At 39.6% G+C, this 19,906-nt stretch overlaps 2 protein-coding genes across 2 annotated transcripts; both read right to left on the bottom strand.

Moving 5' to 3' along the window:
• Positions 1-1,765: 1,765 nt before the first annotated feature.
• LOC134636976 (G protein-activated inward rectifier potassium channel 3-like) lies at positions 1,766-7,250 on the bottom strand. Its single transcript, XM_063487262.1, has 3 exons — positions 6,725-7,250; positions 2,628-3,778; positions 1,766-2,150 (listed from the first exon to the last, which is right to left on the bottom strand). Exons 2-3 carry the CDS (start codon positions 3,748-3,750, stop codon positions 1,954-1,956), a joined length of 1,320 nt encoding a protein of 439 aa, XP_063343332.1. The 5' UTR covers positions 3,751-3,778; positions 6,725-7,250; the 3' UTR covers positions 1,766-1,953.
• A 101-nt stretch (positions 7,251-7,351) lies between these two features.
• zw10 (zw10 kinetochore protein) lies at positions 7,352-16,505 on the bottom strand. The gene is made up of 16 exons (XM_063487261.1): positions 16,313-16,505; positions 15,300-15,434; positions 15,080-15,178; positions 14,242-14,319; positions 12,888-13,047; positions 12,511-12,663; positions 12,017-12,214; positions 11,705-11,841; positions 11,429-11,611; positions 10,893-11,116; positions 10,566-10,637; positions 10,301-10,470; positions 9,913-10,043; positions 8,945-9,076; positions 8,567-8,769; positions 7,352-7,957 (listed from the first exon to the last, which is right to left on the bottom strand). The coding sequence occupies exons 1-16, from the start codon at positions 16,415-16,417 to the stop codon at positions 7,837-7,839; spliced, it is 2,301 nt and encodes a 766-aa protein (XP_063343331.1). The 5' UTR covers positions 16,418-16,505; the 3' UTR covers positions 7,352-7,836.
• Positions 16,506-19,906: the final 3,401 nt, after the last annotated feature.

Below are 19,906 nucleotides of genomic sequence, written 5' to 3'. Positions count from 1 at the left end.
TGAATGTAAACATACCAGATTATAGCCAAGGGCTAATTTCCATCTGTTGTCCATAAAACATAAAGACAAAGATAACTGGAGTAAACATAGCATGCAGTTTGTGAAGGGGATCCTGATAATAGTTTGGGAATGGTCAGGGATGAGTCTTTCCAGGGTCTGACGTGGGAAGTCAGTGCCACAGGTCTGTAATCCTGGGGGCCGCTGTGACGTCTTCCACACTGGGACCCTCTGCGGGCTCAGATTCACCATGAACAGTTAATGAAAGACTCCACAAAGCTGGGGGCACAGGCCTTGAGGACAAGGGGACTCACCCTGTCTGGTCCAGCAGACTTGCCTGAGTGGAGTCTTCTCTGTTCTCTTTGAACCTGGTCACGAGCGAAAACGATAGGTGTGGGAGGGGTGTCAGGATTTTCTCAAGATTTTATGGTGCAATGTGGAGAGAGAAAGAGAGTGAGTGGCTTGGCTGTGGATTGCAGGCTAACTACAGGTAGGTCAGTAGGGGGCTGAGCATTTACTGCAGTGTCGAATCTGTTGAAAACAAATTTAACTCATGGGATCTGCCCTCACTCAGGTGCTGAGTCTGTAACTGGGCTATAACAGAGTGCTAATGTCAAATGCAGCAGTGGGGTTAGCAGAGGGAGGAACATAAACAGCCACCAAGATTACATCGGTAAAGTCCCTGGGCAAATAATCCGGCCTGAGTCCAACAGCGCATAGTTCAAAAATCACCAAACAACGGTGGACCTTTAAATTTAGATTTGCCATTCTACTCTTCTATTCACCTAGACAAGACCACAGACAAGTGTTTTTAGCAGAATGTTAATGATATTATTTAAACATGTTTTTTCTTGGAAGGAGTACTGTGATGACTTCTGGATGGAGAAAATGAGAGTGAGAGCAGGACATATGAAGCAATGTTGGTGAATCATTAGTAAAAAGGAACTGAGGGCAGCTATGAAGAGTATGAAAGTGGAAAGCCGGATGGTCCAGATGACAACCTATAGAGGTATGGAGATGTCTAGTAGAGCGAGCAATGGACTTTTTGACCAGACTGTTTACCAGAGAATGCCTGGATGAGGTCAGATACCTGGGGTCAACCATCCAAACCAATGGACAGGGCACAAGAAAGGTGAAAAAGAGAGTGCATGCAAGGTAGAATAGGTGGAGGCCGGTGTTAGGGGTGATTTGTGACAGAAGGATAGCAGTGGGAGTAAAGGGTAAGATTTACAAGATGGTAGTGAGACCTGCTATGATATATGGCTTGGAGCTGGTGTCACTGAGAAAAAGATAGGAGGCGGAACTGGAAGTGAGACAGCTGAAGATGTTAAAAATTTTCATTGGGAGTGAGCAGAATGACAGGATTAGAAATGAGAATATCAGGAGGGCTGAGCAGTTTGGAGACAAAGTTAGAGGCAAGTCTGAGATGGTTTGGACAAATGCAGAAGAAGGGACAGTGGATATAATGGACAAAGGATGCTGAAAATGAGGAAGAGCACAGAGAAAATTCATGCATAGGTATTGGTGTGACAGAAAAGGATGCTATGGATAGGGTGAGAAGGAGGATCCACTGTGGTGCCCCCTAAAAGGAACAACTAAAAGATGAAGAACAAAAAAGAGGATAACATTTTTTTTTTTTACTTGATTTGAAAGAAATCAAACACCATATTATGTCAAAACATACAACAAGGAAAACAACAGAAATTATGGCCTCCCTGAGATTTATATTCATGAATAAGATTGTCATTACTTCAGAGAATGTCACAACTGCTGTACAAAAAGAGGTATGAAAGTCATCGATGGCCATGTTTGTCTTTAAAACTTAATAGATCATTAAAAATTACTCGGTTCACCTACTTACATAGCAAAATGATTAACTTTCCACATCAAGAAAGTAGATAAAATTATTACAACTGCAGATTCTTAGTTTCCATAAATAAGACCTGTTTTCAGTTTCTAAAATGTAGATTCCTCATCCTTTGCATGGCTTCTGTTTCTTGCACTGAGTGGAGACATTTGGACTTCAAAGGTTTTGTCAAATGCACTGTAGTCCACAAGGAATGCCCCTTTTTCCAGGGAAATGCACGAAGCAAATCGGTGACCCCACAGAATCTCATCCTGTGTGTAGGATGTCCTTGCCTGGCATGTCATACCTGCAGAAAAGCATCAGCGGGTTAGGAACCGGTCACTTTATTGGTAAAAGATCCGACAGATTTTATCAGGACATAACTTTATTGTGTGCAAGTTTACATGAAAGCACATCTTTTTCTCTGCATTTCTGTGCTTGCAGGACTTTAGCCAGCACTGAGCCATAAGAATAAAGTTTTTTTATGAACACAAATTTATTAATATTTTAGGTAGTGAACAGTAACCTTTTTCTTAGTTGTTTCAGTTTGCCAACCATTCAAACAACGCCAAAAAACTACCACAAAGCAGCTTTATGAAGATCTATACTATTGTACATGTTACTGTAACATCATAAAAACAACCAGTAAACATCACAACAAGCAATAAAATCCCAGTTTAATAATAACACACATACTTAGCTCTTTTCAAAAATGACAAACATGCAAAGTTGTAAACGTAGCTGTATCCGTATTAAACAGCACAAGCACAACATTTCTACAAACCTGATGCCTCCACAATGCCTTCCAGGATAACGATAATCTCCAGTGTCTCCCTCTTCAAGCGCTTGGCCCCCACCTCCCAGAAGGGACTACTGTCATTGATGATATGGGCAATGGTTTGGGGCTCTACCAGGAGAAGCCTGTCTCCTCCAGTGTCATAGCCCAGATTGATCTCTGACTGCTCCAGTGGGATGAACTCTCCCTCCTTGGTCTGCCTGGATTTAATCAGCTTGGCTCGGATCTTGGCGTCCACCATGTGGCTCTCTCGAAGGTCACCTATGCGGAAGAGCAAGCAGAGCTTCTCGTCACGCTCGCAGATGACGCAGTGTTTGCTGAAGATCAGTGTCTGGGCCCTCTGCTGTGGTCGGGAGATTTTAACGAACATACAGCCCACCATCACGGCATCGATAATGGAGCCGGTGATGGACTGGACCATCAGGAGCACCACACCCTCAGGACAATTAGCTGTTACCCTCCTGGAGCCGTACCCAATAGTCCTCTGGGTCTCCAGAGATAGCAGCAGGGCTGAGAGGTAGCTATCCACATTTTCAAAGCATGCCTGCCACTGGGAGTCGTGGACGTGTGCAATGTCGTCACGTAGCCAAGCATCTAAGAAGTAGATTGCACCAAAGGACATCCATGTGAGGATGTAACAGGCAGTGAAGATGAGAAGGAACCAGAGATATTTAAGATCTACTAATGTGGTGAAAATATCTGAAATGAAGCGACTCTTGTCTTTAATGTGCCCCAGATTAACCCTGCACTTGCCGTCCTTGGTGACGTAACGCTGGCGCTGATTGTTGGTAGTGACACATAGAGGCTGTTCGTCTCCCAGCAGCTTGCAGCACCTCCTGAAGCTCTTTGCACCGTGCCGCTTCTCTGTTGGAGAGAGAGCAATGTTGCCCCTGAAGGTTGATTGCCATTGAGAGCTCAAACGTTTAAAGTGTTTGTTACGATGCATGTGCAGAGGTTTCAAAGTGTCTTCTACTGATTCTAGAGGAGTTTTTTGGATGATGTCCTGTTGATGAACCTCATGCTCAGCCGGAGCGAACACCTGAGAGGAACTCTCAGGTGGACACTGAGGCCCCTCTTGGGATGGTGGGGGTGATGAGCAGTTAGTGATCATCGTGGATCAAAGTGAATTTATCTGCAACCTGAAATTGCAGAAAATATTACATAATATTCACAATATTCCAAAAATATTGCAGAAAAATGTGGATATGGATGATGTGATGTGGCCAACAATGATTCAACATTGCACACAGTTCATGCTTTATTGTCGGGGAGAGTTGGTGTACACAGAACAGAGTGGTTGAGTAAACCAATGGCTCTAATTGTGTAGACGTTCAGAAACCAAACCAAGCATCATAGTGAAAAAGACAGGTAATATATGTGACTTCAGACATGACATGGTTGTTGGTGGAACCCATGGGAACGAGTGTCACAGACAGAGCACTGAGGTCAGAAAGCATTTTGTCAAAGTTTACACAGGATTTGTTACAACAATCTTTTAATACCTACAAACAGATAAGTAGGTTACTGAAAATGTTCATGTAGGTATTTTTTTAAACCAACAAGAAAGTAACTATTATTCTTTACTGGCACGATAGATAAATAAAACACAGTGTCGGAGCTACATTTTAAACAGGGCACAAACAGGTTGTTTGGAAAAAGAAAGGAATCGGTTTTCAGTAGCAGCAACATTTCTTCTAGTACTTCCTTAACAGCATTTTCCACAGGACACTTTGGCATGTCACAGTAAGAAAAGGTAAAGGGTAAATGGTTAAGTAAAAGGGGTATTGAACTTAATGGATCCCTATCACACTGTCAAGTCATAGTATGAGACTGGGACACAAAATAAAAAAAAAACAAACATTGTTAACATTAAGTGTTTTAATTGCATTATTAAGCGTGCAGTGATGCAAATGTCTACATTGGTGAGGTTACATATCCACCTCTTTGACTGGCTGACAAATGTATTCAGTGCAACACGTGCAGTATATTAACTTTTCACTTTGTGTATGTCGTGAAAAGTTCTCACCCCTGAACTTGTGCACTTCTTAGAAGTCTAACTTCCGTTCTAAAGTAATTTAAATTAATTTAAAACAACAATCAAAATAATAATTCTGGTTCTTGTCATTCTTTTACTGAATAGAGAGAACACGACTCAGTTAGTCAAACTATTTATAATTAGTTTATTTAATCATCTTCCGGAAGAGAGAGGGACATGCGCAGCCCAAAGCCATTTTGCAGATCTCTAGCATTAGAAACCAAAAATGTGTATCATGTGTTATTTTGGTCCTTTACATGTCACACATAGTTTCGATAAAAACAACTCCTTCTGTGTTACTTAGTTCTGTCTGGTTTCCTGTATTTTATTAATATGCCTCTGCAGCTCTGCACTAAACTTCCTGTTTTTCAGTCTGGCTGAGCACTTGGTTTATGAGTCAAAGCTGGGCTTGCTTTACAGGCCTTTATTATTAAAATACATAAAACAATATAATCTGAAAATAAGCACTAAGAACATATTTATTCTTTAACTATGTATTTACTTATTCATGCTGCCAGGTCATCCTCTATTTATATTCAGGTGATTCACGAGGTGACCTCAGATGCAGATCAGCATAACAGCAGGTTTCATCTGTCTGAAGTGGGCTGATCAGTCACCGCTGCAACTTATTGCACATGCAGGGATTGTCCTAATCCTTAAAATTAATCTGAACTACACCAAAGAATACAAAGGATTTGAAAAGATTATCAACTGTATTTGCCTGAAGGCTTAAATCTAGAAAGTAGTGTCCAGATGTGGCCAAAATTCATCTTGACTACATGTGTGCCCCATCTGTGTAATACATTTACAGCTATCAAGCAACATGAGTCAGGGAGACAGGATTTTACTACAAGGAAACATTCCAAAACAAATAACAACTTACAATCTTAAATCTTTTTAGCCCATTTATGTTTTAGAGTTGCTTAAGGATTTTGAGCAACTAGTAGCTGTTTGTAGATGAGGGTGTCGCATATCTCACGTGTTGTATTGATAATATAAACACAATTAGCAAGATTTTTGTTTTAAAAATAAGCATCAGCCATATGTGATAATTGTCAAATAAGATGTAGTCTATAAATAAAAAGTAAACTATTATAAAATATAGTAGTTTATATAGTTTAACAATGATAAAAAATTACTGTGTTACAATAGCCAGTTACATAGAAAATACAAAAAGTGCCAACCTCGATAAATCAATATAATTTAATATGAAGCTTAATTATGAACTCAGTCCAGACATTTTGTAAGGTGCAACAGTATAAACAAATATGGTGGTAATACAGATCGATATTCAATTAGTATTATCTTCTACAACTTTGTAACTTTAGAGGTTCTATAAACAATAGTCATTTCCATACATGTTGAACTGTTGTGGATGGGTTTTAGGTTTTTTTTTCTTCCTTTTTTTGTATCATTTTCAATGTAACCAGTCCTTGTGATGTTTTTTGTAACTATATTTACAATACGTTAATACTTAGTCAAAAAATATTTTGAGTAAAAAAAATTACATTGCCAAATATTCCATGTTATGCTAAGCTGACCTCATGGTGCACTCAGACTGACAGCTACTCCAGGCAACGAAAACCTGAAGTAAGTGGACAAGTACAGTATGCATGTATTTTTAATGAGTTATTTCCAGGATATTCATTGGAAAGTAGAATATGGAAAGCGTAGTTTAATCAATAAGGGTACTGACAGAAAATAATTCACCCACATTACACTGTTCTTTTGTTGTTGTTTTTGACAGGTAATCTTTGATGTTTCCTTCAATTTTCACTTTTTATTTTTACATTTTCCATATCCAATCAGTCAGTTAACCAAATTAATCCAAATGTATCATCATGAATAAAAATTAATTGAATTTAGATTCCTGTGAAAACAAGCATTACATAAATACCACACAACAGTGTATCGGTGTTTTCTATTGCTTAAAATACAGGACAAGTAACTGAGTAAGTTTAGATAAAGAAAGCAAAGACAGTAGTAATGTCTTATAGATTGAGTTCACATGTTCAGATTTATTTACTGAAAACATGAAAACCTCACATACCTCTGCAAAGCATGTCTTAAGATGAACGCTGCCGCTGGTATAATGTAACTTCCTTCAGCTCATCGGGGTAATCAAATGGAGGAGGAGTTTGGAGTGAAGAGCTACTGCTGTGGAGCTATCCAGCTGTTTGTCTCCTCCCCCTCAATCATTCAGAGAACAAACACTGACAACAAAATGTTTTTTCATGCTTAAAGTCTGCTTTCACAAACCTAATATGATTCAGGGCACATTAAAAAGCCTGCAACAGTTTTTGGAACATTTCAGCCCAGATACTCTCACCCTAGTCAGATAATTTAATCAGCCTTGAACATAATATAACCTGGGTGTATATATTTTTCTTAAACGTTTGTAAATCAAGCTATTTGTTGAAAAGAAGCTGGAAAAAGTTCCACAAAAGCATGGACACTTAAGGCTCTGTTTTATAGGTCATCTATCAGTGGTGGCAGCTGTAAATTAAACATAGACCTGACTGAATACAATTCAGGGATCAAATTAACAAATGGAACTTACACAAAATAAGCTGCTACTATATTCTCTGCATACTGAGCATTTTAGTTGTATGATGGCAAGACCTATCACCAAGAACACTCATCATTTATATTCATCAAGAACAGCCTGGACAAGGTCTCGAAAAAATTGAGTGTTTTGGTTTATTTGGATAAGTTATATCTGTACACACAGACACACATCATGGAAAAATTCAGTTTCACTGCTGGAACAAGAAAATTTGCAATACTAAGTCCAAGGTCCAGAGCGGGTCTTTCACAACTTAATGGTCCTTTAGAGGCGCTTAGGTTCAAACAAATAAACTCCTGAAATCACATCAGTAAGTTTGATTAATGAAGTGCAGCAAAGTTACCCTGAATACAGCATCATGTGTCAACGGAGGGCAAGTTTCTGGTTACACAACCTCAGGGGGCTGGGGAGTAATAAATCCCCAGTGACAACACCTCAACCATTTCTGTGATGAGCTGTTCAGCCTGTATAAATGTAAATGTTTATATTTTATGCAAATAACAGAAAATAGAAATGAATAAAGGCAAAGAGTCCTTATTTTCCACAGTGGAAAAGTGCTCTAGTATCTTGTTGGGATTTTTTTTCTTTCCAAGAATCTATTTGATTTTGGCCAAAGCTGCAGCTCTCCTCTCTGTATTCTGAAACAAAGCTCGGATCAGACTCTTCACCTCCGAACTGGAGAATTCCAAAGCCAGCGGACCTTTACTGTCAGCCCACCTATGGAGATGAATCAGAGACAAGTCAGACAGCCACACACAAAAGAAAAGAGATATAGTAAGATAGTTAGATCTTCCAGTCAAAGACTATTAATGGTCCCACAAAGTCATTTTAAGACCAGGGGGGATAAATCCTTTAGAACTGTGGCCCCCTCCAGCTTTAAGAAGCAGCTGAAGACTCATTTATTCAGACTGGTTTTTAACTAGTTTTAGGCAGTATGATGTTTTATCTATGCTGTTATACATATTATGTTTTTATCTTCTGTGCTTTTTTTTTTTGTTTGTTTTTAAAATGCCAGTTTTTACTGTAAAGCACTCTGTGGATTTTTTTTCCTCTCCCCATGAAAGGTACTGGATAAATAAAATATATACATACATAAATAAATAAATATGCATGCATGTAAAAGCAGACTTATAAAAATTTATCGATGGAGAAATATCACTGTAAATTCCTACATACTAACTTTTCTTTTATAGCTATAAAAATATGACACCGTCACACTTACAAACAAGCCATTAATTTAAAGGCTGAATGGATTAAAAGTAATGAGAAGCCAATGTTACACCACACCTTTCTGTTATTTTCTGTGTTGTGAAGTTTCTTTCTTACCTGTCAACAATCTCCTGCAGATTGGCCTGCAGCACGATGACGAGCTCCTTGAAGGTGCCCCACTTCTTCACATAGAGGGGCACTTCCTCCTGATATTTCTTATTCTTCTTTTCCTCAGCCAGAGGGATAAAGACCAGCGGCCCTTCATCAATTATAGTTTGGCACAAAGTCTGGAGATGGTTCCCATCCTCAGAGGAAATGTCCTATATAAGTGACAAATACAATCATTATTAAAGATTAAATATGTCAACTCTGAGCATGTAACACAGCATCCTAGTATTAGAACCTGAATAACTCTGTTTGAATTTCATATTTTATCGACCAAAGACAGCATCTTATTAGGGCTTTATTATGACAAATGTTTACAGTAACACAAACCTCTAGCATCATGATTTTGGCAGTAACTTCTGTGATGGCTGTGTTGAGGAGGTTGCCCATGGCTTTACAATAGATGCTGACCGGAAGGACATCCTGCCAGACTGTACCCAACTGCTTCAACTGATGAATAACCTGCAATCAAACAAACAGATGAGTGGAGCGTGAGTAAAAAGCACTGCACAGCCTAAAGGGTGAAAATAGAAATGGACTAACATGTATGTAGTGCTTTCCTAGTCTTACTGACCACTCAAAGGACTTTGAATGGATATTTACATTATACTCATTAACTATTTAATAAGGATATCAATTAAGAAAGCATTTCAGCTGCCCCTCGTGTGGCTCTGATGGAATTGATCCCCCCATTTTAATTGATCTAGCTCTCTACTAAGTGAAATGGCCTAAAGATTACCTGTGCTACAAGCCTTTTTCCATACACTTTACATATATCATTTCATTGTTTGTGCAAAATGGTGGGGGCCCCACCTCAGTGTTGTGCCTGAACACTTCCTGTAGACACGTCTTTGAAAAGCCTTGTTGGAACGTGTAACCTCATACGCCTCTTTTCCACTAGCACCTATCTGGCTCAATTCGACTCTTAGTGTTTTCTATCAGGTGGTACTACCTGGCACCGGGTACTTTTTAGTACCACTCGGCCGGGGTTCCAAGCACCCTTAAGCCAAAGACCCAGCAGCAGACATTCCTCAGTGTCCTTCATTGTTGTGTTGCATTTGTGTCACATACAAATAAGGTCACGGGCCTCCTTGCTCTAATGACCCCAGCTACACTGAGGTTATACTCAATTATAGTTCTTAAACTACAAAACCGAGTTTAGTCGAGTAAGAACAAGTGGAAAAGAGGCACGATCTTGATATACTTCTATTCAAACCTTCTTCTAACAACAGTGCTAACCACCACACCAGCTTGATGCCCAAACTCTTTTTCTATAATGAGCATTTCTCCCCACTCACCTGGCGTACTGCTTTGCTAGCTGCAGTGTAGTTATCTTCATCATCCAGGTTGCAGAAATTATGAGCAGTGGAAAGTCGCTCCAGCAGTTCAGCTCTCTGAACATTCAGCTGGGCTAAGAAGCATTGGGCACCTGCAAGAAAAAGAACAAAAAGGGATAAATGTTTTTGGAGAGATAAGTGTGCTCATATTTCAAAGCAAACTGTAGATTGAATGTTGGTCCTTGGTAGGAAACTTTTGCCCCAATTTTGCCATAAAACCCCTTTCTCTCTTTGGTCCAGCGTGACAGAAACTTGAAATCAAATCTTGAGTGTCTGAATCATTAATAATTTGCATCTGCCAACAACAGAGGGCAGTTCATAGTACGACAATTCATGACAGAATGCTTACCCAGTTTCCTGAATCCTGGCACCATGTCAACAAAAGTTGCGACGCCCTCGCTGAGAGGCTGCGGCAGGTGGTTTCTGAAATGGTGCCCCAGGGTGAGTAGATGATGGGCCAGGTACATGCAGTTGTTGTGCTGGATGGCAGCTAGGTGAGGAAATTTGAGCAGGTTTTCCCTGAGTAGCACAGAAACAACAGTTACTTATTTACACTTTCGCAGTACATCTACTGCTTTTGTCCGTCACATGTTATGTGATTGAAACAGCCTTACTTGTGGTACGTTGGCACAACATCGTAGAAAAGCTGGAAAATGTTTCTCACAGTGAAGAAGAGCTGCAAAGCACTGCAAAGAAGAAGAGAACAGTTTTCAAATTGATTCTTTACGCACTCAACCTTCCCCGTGCAGTGTATAGTCTATATATAAATAAAAGGATATTTTGACCTATTTTGGACAGAGGTATTGAAATCACACTGAAACTGCTACAGCTAAGAGACAGTCTTAGATTTCTCATTGTAGAAAAGCACAGAAGGATTATTATCAGGACTCAAGCATACATCAACACAAAACACAGTGAGCTCTCTCAGAACTGTAACAGACCTTTGTGTTGAGCTCCCAACAGCTTCACACAGAGTGTCGAGTGCCAGCTCCATCAGCTGCTGCACTGACTCACTGATGCGACAGGCTGGCAGCCTCAGACTCCACGCAGACAGCTGCTTTGAGTTCTCCATTGTCACCTCCTCCTTTAAGCTCTCTGGCTTGACCTTGCCCTCTAAACTTGGAGCTGGCAGCTTGGGGAGGCGAAGTTTTGAGTCTGGTGTGATCTATTAGATAAAGTTTGTAAGAAGGAAATAATTTGCAGCAGGGGTAATTACAAGGGTAATCACACATGCATGTAATTTTGTACAACTCCAGTGGAATAGTTATTTAAATACATCTTCAAACAACAGTTTTTGTAGCATATTTAGGAGGTGGCCTGATGAAAACCATTTAATCATTTTTACACAAAGATCTTAAAAGGATAAGGAAAACTTCACAATATTAGCTAAAAATACAACATAATTCCTTTTTTGACATTCTGTGGAATGTTTTTCACATTATGATAAGAGAACACTCAGACACTCAGCCTCACATACTTTGACTGTGTTATGCATCTTTGAGGTCATGAGTTTACGGGCTGCTACAATGACGTCCTTGCACTTCTTGCTGGCAAAGTGACAGTTAACATCTCTGGCATATTTGAGCAGGTCTGTGGAATCACCCTGCAGATACTCCATCTCCTTTAGAGACTTCTCAAACTCCTCTGTTTCCTTTATCACCTTCAACACAAAAAGAGAACAAATACATAGTAAAAATGTAGTTGCGTGTATTATAATATTATTATACTAGACAAAGAGCTGTTAGGTCCATACAGTGTTGTATTTCTCCAGCTGGCTGCTGTTGGTGGGGATGGAGTGGACCAGGCACTCATGTATGATGGTGTGGGACATTTCCTCCCAAATCAGCTCCCCCAAGATAGCTGACAACTTTTTATCACCAATCGACACGTCTGGAAAATAATAAACAAGTGACTTGCCTCTTCAACAAGACTCAGATGCAATATTTCAGGTTAGCATGGATAATTTCTCTTCATATTCAGTCTGTCATTGCTTTCTGTGTAATGTCCCCAAAAGATGTAAAATCCAGTATGTATTTTACAACCAGTACGTGCAGCCATACTGTACCTAGGAGGTGTGCATGAAGCGTCTTGAGCACCAGCAGCAGCTTGTTGTAGACCTTTGAAGGTGCGCATCGCTCCTCGTCGCTCTCCTCCAAACACTGCAGGGCCAGCGTGATTCCCTCACCCTGCTGCTCAGTCACTCTCACAGACAGAGACGCGTACATCACCAACGGCTTCAACATGTTCTTCAAAAGCACCTGACCTGAATATCAACAGAAAGCATAAGTGAGCGGGATTCTGACCTCAGGTACATTGTGCTTCAGAGCTAAATAGGTTAACCTGGCTGACTCACTTGAGAAACATCTTTAACAAGGAAAATTATGTTAGAGAAATTGCAGCGCTGTACCACAAATATGGTATAGAACAGTCATACACATTTATCATAAATATTTTAAATGAAATAAAATATTTCATTTAAAATACCTAAGTTTTCAGGTATTATACACATTTTAGAAGGACACAAAAGCACTGCTGCTTTATGGCGGTGCTGCTTCTTACTGAAGAGTTTGATCTTGTGCTGAAGGTCTCCCTGGATGGCCAGAGCTTGCAGGACAGAGCTCAGTAGTGTAGGTGGTTTCAGTTCGCCATCCTTACTGCAAGTACTGCTCAGTTTCAGCTCGACCTTCAAGAAAGACATCTCCCCTGCAGGCTCTGGGAACACACACTCAAAAGCTACAGCTCAAGTATACTTTAAGATTAGCTTATAAAATCTAACTAATGTGTTCAAGCCTGTTGGGCACAATTATGGATAACTTTCTCACCTGGAAAAAGGTGAGAGCTAGTTAGCAGTAGAGTTTGGCTTATTTATTTAGCACATGAAATGTGGAAAAGAGCTCACACAAAGAGTGGTACCCTGTTCTTTCAGGATGTCTTACCCTTTGTGGATGGTAACTTCCAGATGACGAGGCGCTTCCATTCATCTCCCAGGTGGTAAATGAGGTTCTCTCTCTGCACTGTCAACTCAGAGCTGAGAGCACTGAGGAGCGGCAGCTCAGAAGTCTTCCAGCGCTTCAGTGACCCCACACTTTTCCTTGCCTTCAATAAAAATATGACCCATGAATTAGTCTGTTTATATCCACTCAGCTACCAAGAGAAAGCATCTTACACAGGCAACAAGACAACAACTGTGGAACAGTAACCAGGTCATTTTAGGGCAACATTTCCCCTCTTCTTCATTTAAAAGAGTCACATGTACGCAGGAGACATTCCAGCCACCTTTTTCACTCTATTTAACACAGTTGTTTGGGGTTCTCTTTTTGTATAACTGAACAGCATTGTTAGTGCAGCGTATCCGGTCACAGTAAGTGACACACACAAAGACCCCAAAGGAACTAAAAAAATCTTTTAACAACGGCCCATTTTATCATGGTATTTGTGTGATTGTATTTGTTCTGCCTCATCTTTACTGACACAGTCATGCCTTTTCTTTTTTTTTTAACTTTAGTTTTCCAGCTGTACTTCACTTAGCTTAAAGCCACTATATAGGCTCACTGGAGTGAATTGCACATTGGATTAGTTATGTCACAAAAATGCCATTGAGTGAAAAGGCCAAACATAGCTACCTCTGTTTGAATTAACTACAAACAGCATACAACACTGACTGGCAGTGCTTTGTTCTTTTTGGAACAGCTTTTATTATAATGAAATTTATTTCAGATATATTGTAAGTGAACTTTTTGAGGAAGCAGGCAAATATGATCAAGTTTTCAGTCACCCTCTGCTTTTTTCACGTCCACATTTTGTATCACTATATATTTTAACTTGTTTTTTTAAACATTAAAACAAATTTCTGTTTATCAAAATGAAAGGAAATGAAAGAACTTGTTAAATAAGGTAACACAGACTTATTACCTTAACAGTAAGTAGAATAAATTAAATAGTACTGGGCTGATGGTTAATGATTGCCTTTCTAGTAAGTTGAGCACTCAAAAAGTCTCAGAAGCTCAGATTTATCTATGACTAAGGACTTTCTAACATTCACACGCACATTTAAACTCCAATGGATGCTATTCACAACTCAAGGTTTGGGATCTTGCTCAAGGACACTTTGGCATGCGAACTGAAGGAGTCCGCAACTGAACCTCTAACCTGCTTTACCACCTAACCTGGGGCTCATGTGTGCAGTCACCTTAAAAGGACCAATTTTTGAGGCAGATAAATGCTGGTTTAGTGCTGAGTATTGTTTAAAGTAACCTAAGGCTGTGTGGACATGAATGAAGTAGCTCTTACCCTTTCCAGCCGGTTGGCAGCATCCACATACTTCTTCTCCAGCAAAGCCTTGTTGAATTCTTCCATTGCACTGTGAAACTGAGTCACACGGCAGATACGTTAGCCACAGAAACATCTATACCGCCTTAAAAACAAACAAACAAAAACCACACACACAAAAAACTGGATCTTTGCTAATAAAACATTTTGTCAAGTGACAGAAAAGCTGGCCAGTTCACCCTATTTTTCAGGATAATTTACAATCATGACTCATTGTTATTATTTTTATCATTATTATTATTATTATTATTATTATTGTTATTGTTGTTGTTATATGAAAATACATTTATGAAATCCAGGAACTGTTAAAAACAAAAACACTACATAGAAAACCAGAAAACACAAATTCTCAAAAATTATAAACACAAAACATACAAGAGAATTAAAAACAAACATACAAGCAATTAAAAAACGATAAGAGATGATTAAAGAATCACGAAAAGAACACAAACGAGAGAAGAAGAGACGCTATCACATCAAAGCAAATAATTCAAAATGTGTTTTCCGAAGTTTCATGAGGAAAAATTGATTTTGCAAGTCTCAGCTCGTCATGCAGGATTGTTCCATGCCAAGGGGTCCTATTACATTTAAGTGATGCTAAAACTAGTAAGAAGATGAACTTCTGCATTTTGAAACAGTTGGTGTGCTTTTCTCTTTACATTAAAAAACCCCCAAGAACAGTAGTAAAGTATCCTAGAGCAATAGAGACCTTTATTATGGGAGCTGTTTGGAGAAAGGACTGGTTGGAAGCATCCATGCAATTATTTGACTTTAATATAAAAACTCAAGAATAGTGTACCTCTTTTAGGTGTCCAAGCATTGTTATGATGACGGTATTTTTCTCCAGCTGTTGCTTCAGCTTTGTATATTCAGCCACGGCCACATGGACGTTCTGCACCTATGTCCACGTCAACAAATACTTTAAAAGCATGCTACTAAGTTATACCACAAGAAAAACCTACTTCATGAAACAGAATGAGACCTGGTTCAACTTTCACTTTAAACAATTTCATACATACTTCATTCTCAATGCAGTTTTTTAGAGTGTCCATTTCTTTGGAGACTGCATCAACCTGTAACATCAGCTCCTCTGATGACTGGAGACTGGGCAGGAAATCGTTGTATCGCTTATTTATCATGTCGCACACTTCTTCCTGGAGAAAACACATAAAGAAAACCCGAGTCATTTATTTCATAATAATAATTATGAGACAACCATTTAACTTTTACTCATCTATAACCTGCTGAATAAGCTCAGATAGCACATTTTTGAAGTTTCTTAACGATTACAATTATTTGTGTGTTGTTGAAAATAAGCCTGAGGCTTAGTGTGTAGTGTAACTCCTAATAAACTATCAAAACACATAACAGTTGATATAAATACACTATGGTTGAAATCATGCAAACCCAAATAAGAGCAATTAAATTAATTTATTGCGGCAGACAAACGTGGAAGAAGGCTGTCAGAGCTGGCTAAAACTTCAGCAGGTGTCCTGAAATCCTGTTAACTACAGCCTATTTATTACTTTAAGCAAAGATATTAGACCTTAAAAAAAAAAAAAAAAAAAGATCAGCTCGCGATAACTAGTCACCTGGCCCAGCCAGAAACATTAAGCCTGTTTAACCACGGCACGGCAACTCACATCAATTATTATAAGATCTGCATCAGACCAAAAGTCGTCTCTAAATCTAGAGAAAGCATAACTTATTTCTTAAGCTTACACACCTCCTCCCGTTGTACAGTAATATTTACAAGCCACGTAACCTAGGTGTCAGTACTGAGTCTGTACCACAGATAGCTTAGTCCAAATCTTGCTAAACAAACGAAGTTAACTCGCTTTGAGCTTTACTGACAGTCTGCATGTATTATTAGATTTTCTGGTTAATTTCTACATGCAGCTGAGTGTACCTTCAGGTAGTAAAGTTAAAGCAATGACGGGGAACTAACAGTAAACCCGCTAACAGCTAAGAGTTGGTTCAAACTTTGCGTAGCGCGACGTTAGCTGACGCTATGACGCTAGTCGGTGGTTACCTTTGTGTCCTCCACTTTTCGCGACATCTTGCTTATTTTGCCAGACAGATCCTCCTTCTCAAGTTTGCCAGAGCTGGCTAGAACTTCAGTCACAAACGACGCCATGCTTTTTAGTAACGTTATATTGTCCTAGCAAAACTGTGACAGGTCAGCACAACAGCAGCAGCTCAGGACCCGCCGACCGCTTTGATTGGTCCTCGCTTCTTCTTCTGTATAGGGTTTATTGGCGGTTGGCAAACAGCAAAATGGTGCATTACCGCCACCAACTGGTGTGGAGTGTGGACCGAAATGACAAATAAATAAATAAATAAATAAATAAATAAATAGATTGGTCCTCACTGTCGTCTTTGATAGACTCTGGCTGTGTCCCAATTCAGGGTATGCACGCAGGGTATGCACACGGATAATTTTGCCGCAAAATACGGCAGAAGGGAGCGGCCGAAGAGTGAACTGTCAAAAGTAAGTACTGAATATGATGTCACTTATTTATGTGCGAATGTTTAATAACGAAGAACATTAAAGGATTCACTGCACTGTTAATATTAGCTATGTTATATTGCTGCCTCTGTTCGGTGGTGTCGGGCCAAACGGACTTTAACGTGTGTTTGAACGAGCTGACGGTTCACTTGTTAAGCTGAAAGAAAGATGCTTTAATCACAGGAGTCACACATGTGTCCACTGTACCATCTGGGAACTCTTCTTGTTTAGCACTCGTAATAACACAAACACTAAATCCTCCTTCTCTTGTGCTGTTTTGTAGCAGTGTATACACCTGAGACTGTCACCTGTCTGTCTGTCCTGCACTCTCTCTCTCTTTCTTTCTCTCTGATTGTGGAATAAAAGTATGAACATGTATTTATAAGTTACACGTGTGTTTGAATCCTGCAGCTTATCACACATTTGATTTCCATGTGTGACAACTGCAAGTGTCCAGAGTGAGGACAGACTGAGGGACCCACTGCTGCACATCATCTGTGAGGCTTTGCACCCCTGATGATCCACCAGGACAAACTCAGCAGTGTGTGAGGAAGAGGAGGAGGAAGAGCCAGCAGCAGCTGACAGATGGAGTGAATAGACAGACTGTTCCCTGTTTGTGAAGGACTGCTAGGAAAGTTTAAAATAACTAATTATCTGTCCTGAATCAGTCTTATTAGGTAATGTTAAAATAATTTGATCATTCCAGTGTTTTCAGTGTGGGAGAAAGTACTCAGGGCTTTCAAGTTAAACACTATGAAAGGCAGAAACAAGTTTAATGTTCAGAAACCTAAAGTATGTATCAGCAGCAGAATGGAGCTAAAAATAAATGTTTGTTTCAGTTCTATGAAGCTTTGAGTATTTTGGATTAGTAGTACTGCTGTGTTTGTTGCATCATATTGCTGTAATTGTTTATATGCTTTATATATTCTGAGCTAAGTTGATCTATAGTGTTACATCATATTCTATAAGGATGTTATGTGTTTGTGTACTTTCTGCCCAGTTTGACCCATTTAGCAGAAGTCAGCCTGTTTAAGGCTCTGATATCTATTCTGTGTGACTTAAAGCAGTTATGACATGGTCTGATTTTCTCACCCAGTAAAGGAATATTTAATATATCAGTCTACTCTTCATTCTATCAGACACAGTTATCACAGCTCGTACATTTTCTTTTTACACATATATATGTAAGCATTAAGCCAAATGTAATGTAATGCCAACATATTAAACAAACAATATTTGTCTCTCATATATAATACATCTATATATACACTGTCAAAGATACTTGTCTTTGAGTGAAGATTTAAGGTGATAGGAAATATAAATAACTGCAACTTGAATCTTTGACCCAGAGTTCAAGCTCACTGATGTAATATATCCTGTAATATCTATCTATCTATCTACAGTGGCTTGCAAAAGTATTCGGCCCCCTTGAACTTTTCCACATTTTGTCACATTACAGCCACAAACATGAATCAATTTTATTGGAATTCCACCTGAAAGACCAATACAAAGTGGTGTACACGTGAGAAGTGGAACGAAAATTATACATGATTCCAAACATTTTTTACAAATAAATAACTGCAAAGTGGGGTGTGCGTAATTATTCAGCCCCCTGAGTCAATACTTTGTAGAACCACCTTTTGCTGCAATTACAGCTGCCAGTCTTTTAGGGTATATCTCTACCAGCTTTGCACATCTAGAGACTGAAATCCTTGCCCATTCTTCTTTGCAAAACAGCTCCAGCTCAGTCAGATTAGATGGACAGCTTTTGTGAACAGCAGTTTTCAGATCTTGCCACAGATTCTCGATTGGATTTAGATCTGGACTTTGACTGGGCCATTCTAACACATGGATATGTTTTGTTTTAAACCATTCCATTGTTGCCCTGGCTTTATGTTTAGGGTCGTTGTCCTGCTGGAAGGTGAACCTCCGCCCCAGTCTCAAGTCTTTTGCAGACTCCAAGAGGTTTTCTTCCAAGATTGCCCTGTATTTGGCTCCATCCATCTTCCCATCAACTCTGACCAGCTTCCTTGTCCCTGCTGAAGAGAAGCACCCCCAGAGCATGATGCTGCCACCACCATATTTGACAGTGGGGATGGTGTGTTCAGAGTGATGTGCAGTGTTAGTTTTCCGCCACACACAGCGTTTTGCATTTTGGCCAAAAAGTTCCATTTTGGTCTCATCTGACCAGAGCACCTTCTTCCACATGTTTGCTGTGTCCCCCACATGGCTTGTGGCAAACTGGAAACGGGACTTCTTATGGTTTGCTGTTAACAATGGCTTTCTTCTTGCCACTCTTCCATAAAGGCCAACTTTGTGCAGTGCACGACTAATAGTTGTCCTATGGACAGATTCCCCCGCCTGAGCTGTAGATCTCTGCAGCTCGTCCAGAGTCACCATGGGCCTATTGGCTGCATTTCTGATCAGCGCTCTCCTTGTTTGGCCTGTGAGTTTAGGTGGACGGCCTTGTCTTGGTAGGTTTACAGTTGTGCCATACTCCTTCCATTTCTGAATGATCGCTTGAACAGTGCTCCGTGGGATGTTCAAGGCTTGGGAAATCTTTTTGTAGCCTAAGCCTGCTTTAAATTTCTCAATAACTTTATCCCTGACCTGTCTGGTGTGTTCTTTGGACTTCATGGTGTTGTTGCTCCCAATATTCTCTTAGACAACCTCTGAGGCCATCACAGGGCAGCTGTGGAGCTGTTTTGCAAAGAAGAATGGGCAAGAATTTCAGTCTCTAGATGTGCAAAGCTGGTAGAGACATACCCTAAAAGACTGGCAGCTGTAATTGCAGCAAGAGGTGGTTCTACAAAGTATTGACTCAGGGGGCTGAATAATTACGCACACTCCACTTTTCAGTTATTTATTTGTAAAAAATGTTTGGAATCATGTATGATTTTCGTTCCACTTCTCACGTGTGCACCACTTTGTATTGGTCTTTCACGTGGAATTCCAATAAAATTGATTCATGTTTGTGGCTGCAATGTGACAAAATGTGGGAAAGTTCAAGGGGGCTGAATACTTTTGCAAGCCACTGTATGTATATATATAGATACATACATATATCATAATAATCTGAAAATACATATAATATTGGCCATATTATATTTATATTAC

The sequence above is a fragment of the Pelmatolapia mariae genome, linkage group LG10_11 (assembly GCF_036321145.2).
Source record: "Pelmatolapia mariae isolate MD_Pm_ZW linkage group LG10_11, Pm_UMD_F_2, whole genome shotgun sequence".
Lineage (NCBI taxonomy): Eukaryota > Metazoa > Chordata > Actinopteri > Cichliformes > Cichlidae > Pelmatolapia > Pelmatolapia mariae.
This window is presented reverse-complemented; position numbering and strand designations above follow the sequence as displayed.

Coding starts and splice junctions, on each gene's coding strand:
- LOC134636976 (XM_063487262.1), bottom strand. CDS start 3,750: ATGATCACTAACTGCTCATCACCCCCACCATCCCAAGAGGGGCCTCAG. Junction 2,151..2,627: donor AGGCATTGTGGAGGCATCAG/GTTTGTAGAAAT, acceptor GCTTTTCTGCAG/GTATGACATGCCAGGCAAGG.
- zw10 (XM_063487261.1), bottom strand. CDS start 16,417: ATGGCGTCGTTTGTGACTGAAGTTCTAGCCAGCTCTGGCAAACTTGAG. Junction 15,179..15,299: donor AAAACTGCATTGAGAATGAA/GTATGTATGAAA, acceptor ACGTGGACATAG/GTGCAGAACGTCCATGTGGC. Junction 13,048..14,241: donor CTGCCAACCGGCTGGAAAGG/GTAAGAGCTACT, acceptor TTTTTATTGAAG/GCAAGGAAAAGTGTGGGGTC.